We start from the raw sequence: 17,058 nt of genomic DNA on the forward strand, positions 1-17,058 counted from the left end.
GATCGAGTGATTAATTAATTACTTGAACGTGTTTCTCTGCTGTGCAAATAGCATTGACGCCGCAAGGATTGTGAGCTAAACAAGCGATCCTGCACTTGTGCGTGTCACAAATCTTCTCTCCGCTGCAGTCGTCGTTGACCTCACATTCGATAGATTGGCATCCAATCTTGTCGTCTTTCGAATTTCCGAAGAATCCAGGCTTGCAAGAGCAAACTCCAACGTGATTGTCCGCTTTGCACTCGGCGTTGCGTCCACAGAGGAGTAGATCGCAAGCTTTCTGACATTCTGCTTGTCCAATGTTGTTCTTGATGCATCTTTCGTCGTAAGAGCAGTCATCGTCGGATATGCAACGTAATTCTTGCACGCAGATGTTGTTGTGACAGTATTGGTACTCGGGGCAACTGGAGTTGCTCTTGCAGGTGGGCTGACAGAGACCATTGATGCAAAGCTGGTCGCCGATACAATCCCTCGTGCTTCCACAAAGGGCTGTAAGAATATGAAATTTAGAGAATTTTCAAGAATTCAGTACGTTAAATTAAATCTTCTTAGAATATGTTCTTTCATTTACCAGTGCATATTCCTCCATTGCAAGCTGAACCAGTAGCACATTGGGAGTCCGATTTACAATATTGAACAGGTGTACAACCTAAATTAGGATCGCCAGTACCGCCAGGTTGACACGTGCACACTGCACTGTGATTTAAAGAAGAACAATCTGCTCCTTGTCCACATACGTTTGCAAGAGAACAAGGATCGACGCACTTGTGATTGTAACATGCGTCGGAAGGACTGCAGTCGCTGTGATAGTTGCATTCTAAGTGAACACATTCCGTCTAAAATTCAGAAACAGGAACAAACGAGCACAATTAACAAACGAAATTTTCTTCGGACGATTGAGCAATGAAAGAATAACTACGTGTTCCAGTAATTTAAACGAACCAACAAAAGTCAACTCTAAATCAAATCATTCTTTCTATTCGTAACTTATACTTACTGTCGGATTGCCAGTGGTCTGATCAGGACATCTGCAAAGTGGAACGTGATCATGAACGAAACATTCGGCATTTCTTCCGCACGAATGACTATCCGGTGATACGTCGCAAGGATTGGTGCATCTATTATCAATGCAAGCAGCAGTATTTGGGCAATCAAGGTCCGTGAAACAGTCTCCCGGTTGTTTGCAACCAGATTTGAAAGGATCTCCGACCAAACCATGAGGACAGATGCAAGCGTAAGAGCCTTCCGTATTTTGACAACTATGAAAAATATTGTAATATTTTTATCGCAAACTAGATTGAAATCTGAAATAAAGAATATTTAATATAGTGAGGTAACCTACACCGCGGAGGAGTGACAAGGATTCTTCAAACATTCGTCAATGTCTACGCAAATGTCACCCGCTAGCTCAAAACCAGGATAACATTTGCATATTCCAGAATGATCGGACGCTATGCAGTTGCCGTATCCACAGTCCACTTGATTACAAGGACCTGAATAAATGAATTGTCGATAAGTATGAGAGAGAAACTATCACTTTATGTTTGATCTATGAGAAAAGAACGCCGATTACCAAACAGATCAATAATTAACATACTCCATTTGTAAAATTACACGTATGTCGCTACTTACTGCTGCATTTGTTAGTATCCTGATTGCAGTATTTGTCTATAGAGCAATCGTTGTTAGAAAGACATTCCACTTTGAAGCACCCTGAAGAATCCCCAATGTAACCAGGCTGACATTGACAGGCAGCCGTGTGATCCAAAACGGAGCAAATAGTGTTGAGACCACAGTCAACCAGAGAGCAAGGATCGGTGCAATTATGTTGGACGCAAGCCTGTGAATCGGCACAATCTGCGTGTATGGTGCACTGGTGAGGAATTACACAACCTGTTCCCACAGGATCACCAGCTGTGCCTTGTGGGCAGACGCAGCGATAAGATCCATGAAGATTGACGCACTCTGCGCTCGAGTGACACGGTTGATCGTCACACTCGTTGATGTCCAGACAGTGTTCTGGTCCAGCAATGAATCCGTGGCTGCATCTAAAGAAAAAAATTTACAATTGTCGACAGGAATTTTACGAAATGATTAAGAATAATTATAAATAAGAATGATAGAAAGTATTTTAGAACAAGTATAAACGATTATGACTTGAGTTCATAAAAATATTATACAAATTGATCCAATTTTGCACTATTGCCACTATCTTCCCAAAGTAGCCATATTATATTCGATACTTACTTGCATTTGTTGTTGATGCACACCTCGTTATCGTTGCAACCAACGTCAGAGGTGCAACCTACTTCGCAAACTCCATCGATGCACAATTCACCTGGCAAACAATTACTATCGCCGTAGCACACTTTCATGCATATTCCGTTCTTGCAGCGTTCTCCTTCGGCACAGTTGTCCTGTTCGCTGCATTGACATTGACAGAATCCAGAGACACACAGATGCTGACTGGGGCAATCTTGAGGGCCTTCGCAAATATTCGGCACTCTGACGCAACCTTGTTGGGGTGTGGGATTTCCGTGGAATCCAAGGGGACAGGTGCAAGTGGTAGCGTGATTTGTGCAGCTACAGATCGCGTTTGGACCGCAAACGTCTTTCCTCTTGCATGGATCTGATCAAAATATTGGAAAATCGTTCGTTATTGACGTCGGATGGTTGGAATCTATCAAAGGGTTAAATTAATTTTTCACGCCTCGATACCTTGACACTTGTTGTCGATACAGGATTCCGTCGAAGGACAGTTCTTATTGCTTCGACATCCCAGAATGCACATTCCGTTAACGCAAGCCTGATCAGTTTGGCACTGTGTATGAGTAACACAAGGTACCATACACTTACTATCCACGCACTTTTCACCAGCAGAGCAGTCGGTAATGGCTCGACAAACAGCTACAACAACCAACATCTTTCTTAATAAAATCAATCACATTTCGCACAGTAAATTCGTATTTATTATTAGAACTACTAGAAAACTCGTCAAAATTACGAATTTCGTATCTTTTCCAGCAATTTTTTCCTTGCTCGTCTAAATTCTAATTTCCATTGGCTCATATTGCCGAAGAGTAGTACACGCGATGCTACAAATCGATAATTCTGGCATTAATTGATCGGAAAGACAAATCTTACCTATACACTGTCCTTCAAGGCAGATGCTCTCTACGCAATCGGCGTCGACGTTGCAATAATTCGTGGCGCGGACGCAACCATCCTGCGGGCCCTTTGAAGATGGAATAAACTTATGAATACACTTGCAAGTGGGTTGGCCATTGATAATATCGCAAATAGAATTCAATCCACAGGCGTTTTCACAAGGATTGGCGCATCGATGATTGTGACAAATGGAATGCACAGGACAATCCTTGACACTGGCGCAATATCCTTCCGGTTGACAGCCTTTCACGTAAGGATCCCCGACAAAATTTGGTGGACACTGACAAACAGGATTGCTGGATGGTCCAGGAACACAGAGAGCTGTTTCATGGCAAGGATTCGGATGACAAGCTTCAAGAGGAACGCACTCGACGTCAGGAACAGGATTAGGCTTCAGCCCTGGAGGACACTGACAAATTGCCCTATGATCATCCGCGATGCAAACAGCGTTCACACCGCAAGCATTTTCATCACAAGCATCGTAACAAGTGTGCGTCAATCTATTGCAAAGCTGAGTGGGTGGACAGTCGATGTTATACACGCATGGAACAGCTCGACATCCTTTTACAACGTCATTGGGATCACCAGCGTAGAGGCCAGGTGGACATTCACAATTAGCTACGTGATTATGCACCACACACAAAGCATTTGGACCGCACGAAACGAAATTGCAGACTGGTTGACAGGTCAGAAGACCTTCTTTGGTGCTTCTACAGGTTTGATCCTCTGGACACTCGCTGTCAGTGGAACACTGGTCTTTCCTAGGTGTTTGACATCCTTGACGATCGTTTGGATTGCCGATAAAACCAGGCAAACACTCACAGCGACCTCGATGTCTCTCCGCCATGCACTGGGAGTTAATCGCACAGGTGAAACTTTTACAAACAGAGACACACTTTAATACACCAAGAGCGTCTGGCCTACAAGCTTCTGTAGTGTGACAATCATCGTCGGAGATACAATCAGGGACAGATGGTTTTTCGCAGGAGGATAGTATCGGATTCCATTCGTAGCCGTCTTGACACTTGCAAGTAGCGTGACCAGGAATTATATCAGGCTCGCACTTCTGGTGAGCACCACAGACTACTTTGCTACATGGATTTACACATTCGCGGACACCACCGTCCAAAAGAATACAGAAAGAACCTTCAGAACAATCTGAATCGTGTTCACATCTTGGTGTTACCACTGATTTAAATGGTTTACAGCCTTCTACGAGATTGCTAGGATTTCCCTTGTATCCATCGACGCAGAGACACGAAGACACGTGATTCTGGGTGATACATAATGCGTTTGGACCACACTGTAACTTGCTGCACGCGTCTACGCATTTCCTAACACCTTTCCCAACTTGGAAGCAGATCTGTTGAGGTTCACAATCGAGATCGTTAGAGCAGTGACCGTGAAGATAACAACCTTTGATCAAGTCGTTGGGGTTGCCACTATAACCAGGTGGACACACGCAAGCTCCATCCTGGCAGACTGATCTGGGTCCGCATTTTACATCGCTGCAGCGATTTATGCATTTGCCAGACACGCAGCTGTAGTCGAATGGACAAGGTACCGAGTCACTGCAGGTGCAGCTTGATGGATCGGTGCAAGGACCGACCTGGACCTGTTGGCAACCGATGAAGGGATTGCCGAAGTAACTTTCTTTACAGCGACAGTCGTAGCTGCCGATAGTGTTGATGCATACTGCGTTGCTCCCACAAGCGTTTCCATTACACTCGTTGATATCTGAAGAAATTAATAAAATTTCCCTCCATTATTGTATTATCCTCGAATTTTCTTTAAAGGCTTTTACAAATGGGTATAAACGATTTAAAAATGGATTGATATCTTTTTTAGTTACTATAAAATTCTTGAACTTTCTGCCAAAATTTAAGGAAGGGCAGTGTGACTTTGCTTCAATAATACGTACCATGACACTGAATATACGGATTTCCAGCGTATCCAGGCGGACACAAACATTCAACAGCATTCGGTCCAGCATTACAATGTGCATCCTTGCCACACAAAGCAGTGGAGCAATCAGATTTTTGTTGCACACCACAACCATGATACGGATTTCCACTGGTACCAGGATTGCACACGCACTTAGATTCTTGCAACGTATATTCACAGTGAGCGTTAGAGCCACAAGCAGGATCACAGACAGCTGGATTAATCGCTATCAAATTACGAAAAATATATTAAATTGAGAAACTTAGGAAAAATGGAATTGATCGATATGCTCTCTGACGAGAGGCTCGATCAATCTTTGATCGTCATTTCGTGTAACACTTACGTGGCATACAGAGGAGATCCGGATTTCCAATGAAATAAGGATTGCACACGCATTTATTCGTCGCTGGGTCACAAGATGCACCAACCCCGCAGACTATGCCTTCGCATCGACGTTTACACCTTCCACTTATGCACACGCTTGGTTCTGCGCAGGGAACTTCTGGAGAACAAACGTCCGGTTGACACTGACCACCAGGGAACGGATTCCCCATGAAACCTTCGATACATTTGCACGTTGGTCCACTATAACTCACGATACACTGTGCTCCAGAGCCACACACGAAACCATCGCACTCTGTAAAATCATTTATTACAATTCTTTTTTGGGTATACTAAAACAATCATGTAAAATATCGCGATTGTTTAACGTTAACGTTCGGACCTTCCTCAGTCTCAATTCTCTCTGAATGAACCGAAGAAAGTACTAATTATATATACTAACTACTAATGAAAACTTCAAAATATTTAGCGTAGTAATCGGAGGTTCACTGAACCATCTCGTTCCGATGAATCAAAAAGATCGTGCTTTAAGACAAATTACGGATAGTAAGAAACACGACTGTATGAGAAATCACTTAAAGAACATAACGCGCTAAAAGATTACATAAAGATATAATACTCACGTGAAACACACTCGTTGTTCTTGCCTTCCACAAATCCAATTACACATCGACACCAGGCAGCATGTTTATCAGGCTCGCAGTATGCGTTTGGTCCACAAGGTATATTGTCACAAGGGTTCACGCATCTTCCATTGACACAAGCGAAGATATTGTCGCAATCGTCGTTAGAAGAACATTCGTTCTTAGCCACAGCGACTCTAGTACAACCACCGCCGTAAGGATCGCCCACTGTTCCCTTTGGACACTCGCAAATGTGATCGCCCTTGGTGTTAATACAGTAGGCACCGTGACCACAGGGATTATTAGCACACTCGTTCACGTCCACACAACCGTGTTGAGGATCACCTTCGTAACCAGCCTCGCACATACACCTCGGTGGATCGCTTGGTGTACATTTTGCGTTTATACCGCATGGGAACCGGTCACAAGGATCTGGAAATTAAAAAGAGAACATGTATGTGTATTTAAGAAATGTATGAAAAATGTGTGAACAATAATTTAAAATGATTCTCGCGAATTTCTCGAATCAGATATTGAGCATAGTGTTTCATATGGAGACGCTTACTCTTGCAAAGATTTCCATCGAGAGGATCCGTGTAAAATGGCGGTGGACAAACACATTCACCAGGCTGCACGCATTTTTCGTTGGCTTTACACTCGTTGTCGCTTGTGCATCTTTTCTGAGCCGGAGAACACAGACCGTTGTATGGGTCTCCGCCATAGCCGTGTGGACAAACGCACTGATGAGATCCTGGCAGGTTTACGCACTCTGCTCCGTAGCCACATACTTGGTGTCCAACGATACACTCGTTTATATCTGCAAGTGAATGTTATTGCATCGTTCGTTTCGGTTATGTTGATAATGTAAATGAAGTTGATTGGTCGAAGAAGAATGAAGATTTTGATATAAACCTTCGCAAGAACCATCAGCCTTGGTAGTGTAACCCTTGGGACAAGCGCAGTAGCTGACTCCTCCAGCAATGGTGATACATTCTGCACCACTGGGACATTTTTCTCCCTTGGAACATCCGGCCAACATACATTTCCCATTGACGATCTTATACGGAGGCTGGCATTGACACTCGATACTGTTGCATTCTGTAATTATCGTCAAATGGTTACGCCGGATTTCATATTCTTCTAACACAGGATTGAATCATTTCGAATCGTGACGATTTGAAATACATATGCGATCTGCAGTGTATTTAAGTACACATTGTAAACCGATCTTTCTAGTGTTAATAAATCTTGCAAATGTTAAAAACAAAAGTACGTTACCTTCACAAAGGGAGAACGGATTTCCATTAAATCCAGGCGGACACTGGCACTCGTAGCTTCCAGGTAAATTCTTACAAATGGCGTTAACACCGCAGGCAGGTTTATCTCTGAGTTCCATACATTCGTTAATGTCTCTACATTTACCAGATTCATGATCCCTAGTATATCCTCTCTGACAAATACAAACGCTGCTCCCCACGAATTCATCCTTGATGCACTGTTCTCCAGCAGGACACGGAGTACTTGGTCCGCATACATGAGGAGCCTTCGATTCTTGACAACCACCACTGTAAGGATCACCTGTGGTGCCACTGGGACATTGACAGGAAAATGATCCTGGCTCGTTATTACAGATCGCTCCTTGAGGACACGGATTAATGGCGCATTCGTCAATGTCTCTGCAACCGCCCTTCACTCCTGGCTTTCCTGTGTAACCACTGCGACACAAACACGTAGCCACGTCGTTTGACAGCATACAGTGGGCGTTTGGTCCGCAAGATAAGTCTTCGCACGGGTCTGATTTTATGAAAAAAGTTATTCAAAAAATATTAGAATTCTTTGTGAAACTGTAGGAAAAGATTCCGTAAAATAAAATAGCGTAAAATATTCTATACAGTTTCCTGATGTCAGGACTGGTTTCATAACTAGAATATTAGTTTTAAACTTAAATTGAGAGAAAAATTCTATAACGATTCGATGTTTCGACTAGAAAATTCACTCACGTCTACAGTCATTTCCAACATTGGGTTCTGGGCACAGACAACGTTTCTGTGGATCACAAATGGCGTTTCCGGGGCAATCACCATCGACTTCGCAGGTAACTATGCCCACACACTTGATGTAAGGATCGGGATCTGGAATGGTCCCTTCTGGACAGGTGCAGGAATAAGATCCCTCGGTGTTGGTGCATGTAGCCCCGTGGCCACAAGCATCTGGTCTGCCACATTCGTCTACGTCTATTTTAAATCGACAATAAAACATCAGTGCTAATACAGACATCTTAATAATATAGGATAATGACATAGTAAATTTTTATTGTCTGTTCTCGAATTTTCGAAAGTATCGAATTTTATAGTATACCCATGCATTGTTTGAAGGCGTTTCCAGAAAATCCAGGTTTGCACTGGCAACTAAATCCACCCAGAGTATTGGTACAGATGGCATTTTTACCGCAACGTCCCGAAGGACCATTTATCGCGTCACATTCGTTTATATCTAATTTAAAGAGAATTCAAGTATTATTGATTATCCATCAAAATGCTGAAATATTAATCATTTTTAACAACATTTCAAAGCACTTACCAACGCATCCAGCTGCAATGTCATTCGGATTAAAAGTCCAGCCATCCTCGCAGATACAATAAGCTTCGTGTCCATCTGCCTTGCAGTACGCATGATCTCCACAAGTTACTTCGTCACACGGTGCTATGAAACGTAAAATCATATTTATAGATGTCTGTCTGTAATTAACATTATTCTTTCATCACGATTATTCGAAACTTATTTACCTTTACAAGGTATGTGTGGCGGAGTTCCAACGAAGCCAGACTCGCATTCGCAGTGATAACTGCCCCTAGTGTTGCTGCAAATCGATGCAGGTCCACAAGGGTTCGAAAGACATTCGTCAACGTCCACACATTCGGCTCCAATGGCTTTGAACCCGTCCTTGCAGAAGCACTGATCTTCGATACACTCGGCGTTGTTCACGCAGTCGAAGTTTGATTTGCAAAGTGTTGTCACGTCGGTCTGAACATTTTGTAATTTCACAGTTGATGAATAGAGAGAGAAACAAAAATGGTAAATCAGTTAAGTATAATAAAGATTACGTGATGCCATGAAATTTTAGTAAAAAAAAAAATGGTTAAAAATAATGAACATTTTCCAATCTCAGAAAAATTCGCTAAAAAAGACATAGTAAAGTGACAAAAAATTAACGTAATTACCTGTTCACAAGCGACTGTCGGATTGGGATTGGCACTATATCCCGGTGGACAGACGCAATTGTAACCAGGATCCGTGTTCTTGCAAATCGCATACCTTCCACAAGGGTTCTCTAATGCTGTGCATTCGTCGATATCTGAGAAACAGAGAAACAATATCGAAGTTCAACGGATAGAAGAGAAGAATTAACGCTGAAGAAAATATAATAATATCTTGTTGCCTTGTACCGTTTTAAAGTCTCAAATTTAACAAGCAATTAGTGTAATTAATTCATGGAAAAACTATAATCTCAGTTGCTAACCGCTGCATCCCTTAAACGGATCCCCAGTGTAGTCCGCCTTGCAACTGCATACGAAACTGCCGATCGTGTCGCTGCATTCAGCGTTTTCGCCGCAAGGATTTCTCTCGCATTCGTTCACGTCTGTTAATCAACACGGTTAATCAGGCGCTGAGCATTAATTTCATCATTTTGTTACTGTGGGATTGGGCGATTAAAAATTATATCTGGGGATTGCCAGTGACAGAATGAGACTAAAATGTTACTTTTCCTCTTTTTTAATATTGTAATAAGATGAGTTAGGTGATGACTGACTTTCGCATAATGTTAGTCCTTGACCGATGAAGCCTTGGGGGCAGATGCACTTATACGATCCTGGTACGTTGATGCATCTTGCGTTCTCCGCGCATGCATCCAACCGGCTGCACTCGTTCACATCGATGCAACCATGCGTTTCATCCATTTGATAGCCTGTCTGACATCTGCACTCGAAACTACCCTCTGTGTTCACGCACTCAGCATCCGAGCCGCACGGTGTACCCTCCTCGCATTCGTTTATATCTATTAGCGATGGTTAGTCAATATTTATTTACTACGTGTTTCAATTAATCTGTTTATGGTTTATTAATCGTGTTATCTAATAAATCTATGTTAAGAATCTTCTTTTGTTAATATTATCGAAAATAACGCTATTAACGAGGCTCGTACGTCTCCGCGGATCAACGAATAGGCGAGTATATAATATTTTGCAATTTATCTTTGTCTTTCTCGGATCTCGAATAATTAAGAAGTTCAGATTGTTATTTAAATTAATATATTTAATTAATATATTTAATGCATCGATCTTCTTCGTTGTTTTCCGACCATTATCTTACCATTATCAGGATTTATAAGCTAATCTATGTAATCTACAATCTAATATATACGTAATAATATTGAGGTATTCGATAGAAATTCAGTTGGGCTCGTAAGTTAGTAAGAAAATGTTTCGGATAATTAGAAATCGAGTTACCCACCGTGACAGCCTACCCAAGGATCGCCACTCATTCCTTCCGGGCAAGAGCAGCGGAAACTGCCATGTACGTTTGTGCACTCAGCTGAACGACCGCAAGGACTGCGCAGACATTCGTCGACGTCCACGCATTCTTCTTCAGGATCGCCGTTATATCCCTCGGGACATTCGCATTTGTGGGCGCCCGGAAGATTGACGCACAAGGCACCCCTTCCGCAAGCACCCGCGTAATCGCATTCGTTGATATCGATACACTACACAAAATTAATATTCTCTTGTACCATATGCAAACACCCAATGATTTTATCTTTATTTCCTCCAAAAAACTTTCCGTATACATGTACAGTGTGAGAGTCAAAAGAAAGTATACGCCTTACACAGTGAGGTTTGTACAATATCGTTTTACCTACAGGCTTGTCTATATTTTTTATTATTAATTCGTATTCCTACATACTTCCTATATACCAATAGTCATCGAAGTATTACGATACCTTCTGACTATTACTGAACGTAGATATTCCTGATCTATCCATACCTTGTTTCATAGTAAATGTTCGTTGCTGTTCATTTCCTTTATCGTTTCTTTTTCCTATTGTATCTCTTTAACGATGTTCCCAATGGCATACGCTCGTATGACATTTCTTTCTGATTCTTCTCTTTCTTCTTTTTTTTTTTTTTTTATCCCATAGAATATACTGACAACGTATAGGCGGAAAGAATTGGGACACCCTGTGTATACATATATAAATACTTACAGTTTCGTAGGGGTCTCCCGTGAACCCAGGTTGACAGGCACAAGTGTAGTTCCCCGGAATATTGTTGCAGACCGTATTATCACCACACGCACCAGATATCGCGCACTCGTTCACATCCTCGCAATGTACCTCGCCGTCGCCGATGTAGCCAGGTTTGCATTTGCATAGGAAATGCGACGGGAGATTGCAACATTCGGCGTTTTCCACGCATCTCGCAGCAAGTACCGGGTTATCACACTCGTTGATATCTGTAGACACGCGTCCAAGCGAAAATAAAACGATCTCGTATAACGTAAGAAATCAATGGAGCAGAATGATAGAGTGCGAGAGAGAATGATCAGACACGCGTACGTACCTTCGCAGTGGAAACCATCGCCTTGATAGCCAGGGAAACAGGAACATTGGAAACTACCAAGAGTATTCGTGCAATGCGCGAATATATCACAGGGACGGTATTTGCACTCGTTCTCGTCTGCAACATGTGTTTACATTTCCATAAAATATGACCACTACGTATTGACAAACTTAGTAAAGGTGCGCTTTAAATTTCAACTGTCTAGTGGTAACATGGCAAATTGTCGAAAGTAGATACTTCGGTCTTTTTCTCATTTATTCAAATCGACCGATTTATTTACTTTCCAGATACTCAGTAGCTTTCGGCAATTTCAAAATTTTCTAATTAATAAGTTGTTCTTCGAGAGCTATTCTATTATTTAATTTCTAATTTCCCGACGTACTTTAATACAGAATAACGTTTCTAAAATTTGACCAAACGACTTGAGCCTTCTGAGAAGTTAGAGGAATTACTTGATTAGATTATTTACGAGTAAAAGATTAGTTTCAAGTGTTTTTACCTGGCACCTGGCAATTGCAACCACCAAAACCGTCGTTGCAATGGCACACCGAGTCCAAGCAGACGCCATTCAGACACCTGGTGCCGTCCTCCTTGGTACAATCGTCTATCTCAAACAGAAAGGTGTAAATCAATTACCGATTCATCGTGGGTATACAATCCCTTAGTCATCCTATGAGAAAACAGCATCGGGTAAAAATCATGTCGATTACTATGAGTAATTCGTTTCCCTTACATAACGCGTTCATCATCCATCCGTTCGTGATCGTCGAGGCAAAACGTCTGCGTTTAACGCGCGTGCAAACACCAGCGGAATAACAATAATAAAAATGAATGTCGCCGATTAATCGACGGCGGAAGACAGACTCGATGGAGTAGAAACGTGATGACAAGTTCGCGACTCCTCGTAATTGCTATGACGAGGCTGCGTTACGCGCGAGGCGTAAGTATGTTTGCGGTTTCACGCGAGGATCGCTTTGCTGGCGTAATCGGTGCCGAGAACAACAGAATGACGTAAAGGAACAGCGAAGATTGTAACGGTAGCGCGATCGCGTCGTGGAACAGGTAAAGCCTTTCTTTTCCTGTTAAGATCTGGTCGGACAACTATTTTTCCGTGTTGTTTTCCTTGGATGTAGCAAAGATACTGTATAACACGTTACCTGTGCATTTTAATCTCTCGCGTTGCTCGTCCGTCCCTTGGTAACAATCGACGTTGTTGTCGCACAGTTTGGAGAGTTCCAGTAGCTGTAAGATGTCCGTCGACTCGTTTACCTGACAGCCGAAGTAGCCGTCTTCGAGGTTCAGGAAGAACACTTCTCTCCTTAGTCCGTGGCCGAGTCCTCTCAGAGATTCGGCCTAGAAGATGTTACAGATGCTGTTTAGAATATTACCTCGCGTACGGTCGAACATTTGAAATCACTTTTCTAGTTGCATCTATGAATTTTATGAGTATTTTACGCTTCAAAAATCTTAATCTACACACTTTCTTTCATGCGCCGCCGCTGATACACACAATCGCGCAAAAACAATGTAGAACGTGTTAAACGCTCGCACGTGTAACCATTAAAGATAAGAAAATAACAGATTAATTAAAATTCCAAGGAAAATAATGCTCTTAATTAGAAATACTCTCAACGAAATAAAATCGCTTCTACTTACTGGACATAGGAATAGAAGTATCCACGCCACCAACGGCCAAAGATGTTTCATCTTGGCTGAAACGGAAACCAATTAATTCACATCTGTCAACACATTAATTTCCACCTAACAAAATTTTTATGAAAAATTATATCCCGCAGAATTCTATCATTTCTCGTAAGATGAACCGCAATAGGATTCGTTCTCACGATGACTCGTGGTCAAACAGACACAACCCTTTTGTACTTTTTTAACGATTCCCTGGGTTACGTTCGTCCAATTGTTGATCTTACGACATCGTGTTCCAACGTCAGTTTCACTCGAAAAACAATCCTTCGCGCAACAACGAAACATTATTATTAAGATCGCTGATGCATAACGAAGGAGCAAAAACTCAACGAACAGAAATATTAAGTTTCTGACGATGAACAAACGAAAAATGCAGGCTCGACGTGCAACATGAAGAAACTAGTCGATGCTATTTACCGAGGGAACCGACACGAGAACACCTGTTCCAGCCGTATATCGGCATTCGCGACCCCCTCACGAATAAACCCGAACCTAACTATATCGACTTACGTTAGCCCTGGCCCTGAAAACCTAATTTCCTGGTTACGTGGTGTTTTGAAATTTAAGAAGCCCGTTTCTGGGCCGCTAGGTGCAAGGATAGTTAGCAGCAACCTGTTATGCAACAGCAGCATATCAGGTTAAAGGAAATTAGTGAATTTTTATTCCCTCGGAGTTTTTAAAATTCAACATAAATTATGGTAAAAAGAAAGGTAGTGTGAGAAGATTTTTAAATGAAAGAAACTTGGCCGGTACACACGTTGGGAACACAATGCGCAGATAGAGCAGATGATTGTAGGTTAATTGGTTTTCTTCGTGACTAAAGATCGTCAGGTTTTGCTCCGTACCTAATTATAGGCATGCAAGGAACTTTAACTCGCTTTCAAGCTTCAATACAGCATCCTTAAATCCGTGACGGATGAAATTCAAGCATTAAAAACCCCATCGGTAGCATTGAAAACGACAAAAACATGCTTCCAATAAAAGGCAGAGGTACTCGAACGCTTATAGAACATTTTTAGAAATATGTTACGTACGTTATAGGAAACTTTTTGCATGAGTACCGTAACGAGACACGACTATCGCCATTATATTGATGATGTTTGAAATATTTACAAGAATATCTTGTATGTTCTATGCACATTCTCGGTGTTGCAAATTGCATCGATATAATCGTATTATATCGTATAATAATCGTGTCTCGTTACAATTCTAACGAAACTTCAAAACGTTTCGTCTGACGCGCGTAATAATATCCGTAAAAAGTTTCTATAAACGTTCAAGTACTACTATTAGAGTTACGTATAGTATTTGTCAACATCTGTGTTCTCGAGTATTCGAGAAACATTTGAGAAATTCCAAGACGTTCGTCGTTCTCGAAGCACCTATAAAGATTTCATGGCGATGCAACGGCACCGGAAGCGGAGTTTTCAGGGGACGCCGGTGCACGCGATTCGCGGAAGGCGTCCTTTACGTGCTATGCGGCTTATGGTGAACGCGGCGAGCCCAGAACGGACGCATCGTACGCGAGCTCAGAACCTGGCACGTCGCACAATAAGTCAGGGCTGGCGATTAACCGCGCGGCGAAATGTTAACGACTGTACGTGCAGGGAGGAGGATTCGCCGCGAAGAGAGGAACGATCGAGGACGCGCGAGAGCAGCACGGTGGAACGTCGACACGAGGAAAAAGAGAAGGACAATTAGGGGAAGGAGCAGGAGGAACGTAGAAAGATGGCTAGGAAAAACGAACAGTAGGAGGGGACCGGCGGTAAGGACGCTAGGAAAAAAGAGGAAGATCGTCAGGGAAAACGTTCGAGGGAGAAAGGTAAAGAGAGAGCGAGATCGAAGAAACCGGCGAAAAGGAGGCGGAACGAAGGGCGAAGAAGGATGGAATAGAAATAGCAAGATGCGCTTTTGATTTCTCGTCCTACGAGTTTTTCTTCGACGATTTAGTCCTGATCTTGATAAAGATTCGCTGCGAATGGACTAGGGACGTAGCATGAAAAAGCCTGAAGAATCCGAGAATCATGCCTATTTTTAGCCTTGCCGTATGTTTGAATTCGTGCATACCTTAGAATTCTTACGGCCTTTGTTGGTCGTATCTCAAAACAATTCATGTTGCGATACAAATGTACTCTTCGTCTGCATATATTAACTTCATTCGTGAGTAACGAGCGTTTAATCACGTGGATAGTACAGCGGGATTGGGTAGACTGCATAAAAATTGAGTCTTTTAGAGTCGAAATTGAACAATCGTATCTTTCATCAATTTCTCAATTTCGCAAATAGACTCAATATTCTCAATGAACGTTGATATTTATTAAGAGCTTGTTAACGAGTATCGTGATGAGAATGGGAGCACGAGATCCAGAAAAGGAAGACTCGGAAGAACGTAACAAAGGAGAACGTGCGAGTACGATACACCTGTGGCCTGTCCCTTCTGCTTGTACCGATGCCTTCCTGTACCCCTAACTCCACAACGTCAAACGACTAGACAGCTGGCAGACCTAGTGGATTACCTATCGGTTGACTTTAAATTCTCATCGTGGAAATTAACCACCCTCCTCGCTACGAATTTCAGATGTGTCGATATCGCGCCATTTCCGCAATTCCGCGCGAAACATTCACGGAAGCGATTTGAAAAAAGTGTGATGTAACAAAATGATACCATACGCTGCTTGAAATTCAGCATTTATCGTATAATTTAATTGGGTAACGCTAACGAATGAGATAATGTTACATCGTTGAAATTCAATTAGTAGAACGAGGAGATCTTTTTGGAATCAAATAGCATGGACTTTGGGAGATTGATATTCAGCTACATCGCGAAAGTTTCGATACTCTCTAATTTCGGATTTTTGATAGAGAATAATCGAGGAATTTTTTATAAAAGGAACCTATAGCGTTTCTAGTTCGAATAACTGAGTTATTATAAAATATTCCATTACTTCGTACATATAAAAGTGGGAAAATAATTGCTTAGAAGGCATTATAATTATCAATACAAACGTAGCTAATAATAAAATATTGAAACTACAATTTTCAGAGCAATTTATCCAATTTAGCATTGCCGAACCACATTTCATTTTACGATCCGCTTTTCTAAATAGCTTCGTAATTTCTCTTGTGGAGAACGAGACAAAACAAAGGGAAATTCTACGTGTTGCACTCTCACGCGCGTTCACTTTATGCAAATAAAGTCATGCCATTTTGTCGCGGCGCTCAGTAAGGGTATCGGCGTGAAATGTGTTACCATGTCAATGATATCATCCGGTAGGCAGACAGAAGGAAACGGTGACAAAACCTATCAATTAGTCGGCGACGCATACACGCCAGCCACAGTGACACGCGTGCCTCGACACGTTTGTATCTCCCGTGCAAATAACGCAAAACTCCCACGCGCTTGCATTGCGACACCTTTTGCAAAAAAAAAAAGAACGGGTCAATGCGAAGAATTCGTCGATGTCCTTTTTCATGACCTCCTTTCAGTTATCTCTTAATGGCCCTTAAATAACTCCATTTCTTGCCATTTCTGTTATATTTTCTCATTATCGTTATTTATTTTTCTTATTTTTTCCTAGCCTCTATTATTTTTTAGTGGTTCTGATTTTTGTCTATAGTCATCATTACTAAGCTACGGATTTCTGTGAGAAATTTATATTTTT

General features: G+C 42.0%; 1 protein-coding gene across 1 annotated transcript in view; it reads right to left on the bottom strand.

The window, feature by feature from the left end:
* LOC117206071 overlaps nt 1–17,058 on the bottom strand; it is a 115,153-nt gene that overhangs the window by 78,129 nt on the left and 19,966 nt on the right. The window contains 27 exon segments of the mRNA XM_033445070.1: nt 23–486; nt 569–833; nt 995–1,256; nt 1,340–1,490; nt 1,630–2,045; nt 2,245–2,626; nt 2,716–2,904; nt 3,142–4,902; nt 5,087–5,335; nt 5,453–5,746; nt 6,075–6,506; nt 6,640–6,891; nt 6,987–7,172; nt 7,353–7,868; nt 8,075–8,308; nt 8,433–8,567; nt 8,655–8,777; nt 8,861–9,098; nt 9,296–9,429; nt 9,595–9,714; nt 9,886–10,131; nt 10,587–10,836; nt 11,338–11,585; nt 11,693–11,809; nt 12,192–12,296; nt 12,850–13,045; nt 13,349–13,404. Coding sequence (XP_033300961.1) covers nt 23–486; nt 569–833; nt 995–1,256; nt 1,340–1,490; nt 1,630–2,045; nt 2,245–2,626; nt 2,716–2,904; nt 3,142–4,902; nt 5,087–5,335; nt 5,453–5,746; nt 6,075–6,506; nt 6,640–6,891; nt 6,987–7,172; nt 7,353–7,868; nt 8,075–8,308; nt 8,433–8,567; nt 8,655–8,777; nt 8,861–9,098; nt 9,296–9,429; nt 9,595–9,714; nt 9,886–10,131; nt 10,587–10,836; nt 11,338–11,585; nt 11,693–11,809; nt 12,192–12,296; nt 12,850–13,045; nt 13,349–13,404 — 8,021 coding nt within the window.

Source organism: Bombus bifarius, unplaced genomic scaffold (assembly GCF_011952205.1).
Source record: "Bombus bifarius isolate JDL3187 unplaced genomic scaffold, Bbif_JDL3187 scf7180000007996, whole genome shotgun sequence".
Lineage (NCBI taxonomy): Eukaryota > Metazoa > Arthropoda > Insecta > Hymenoptera > Apidae > Bombus > Bombus bifarius.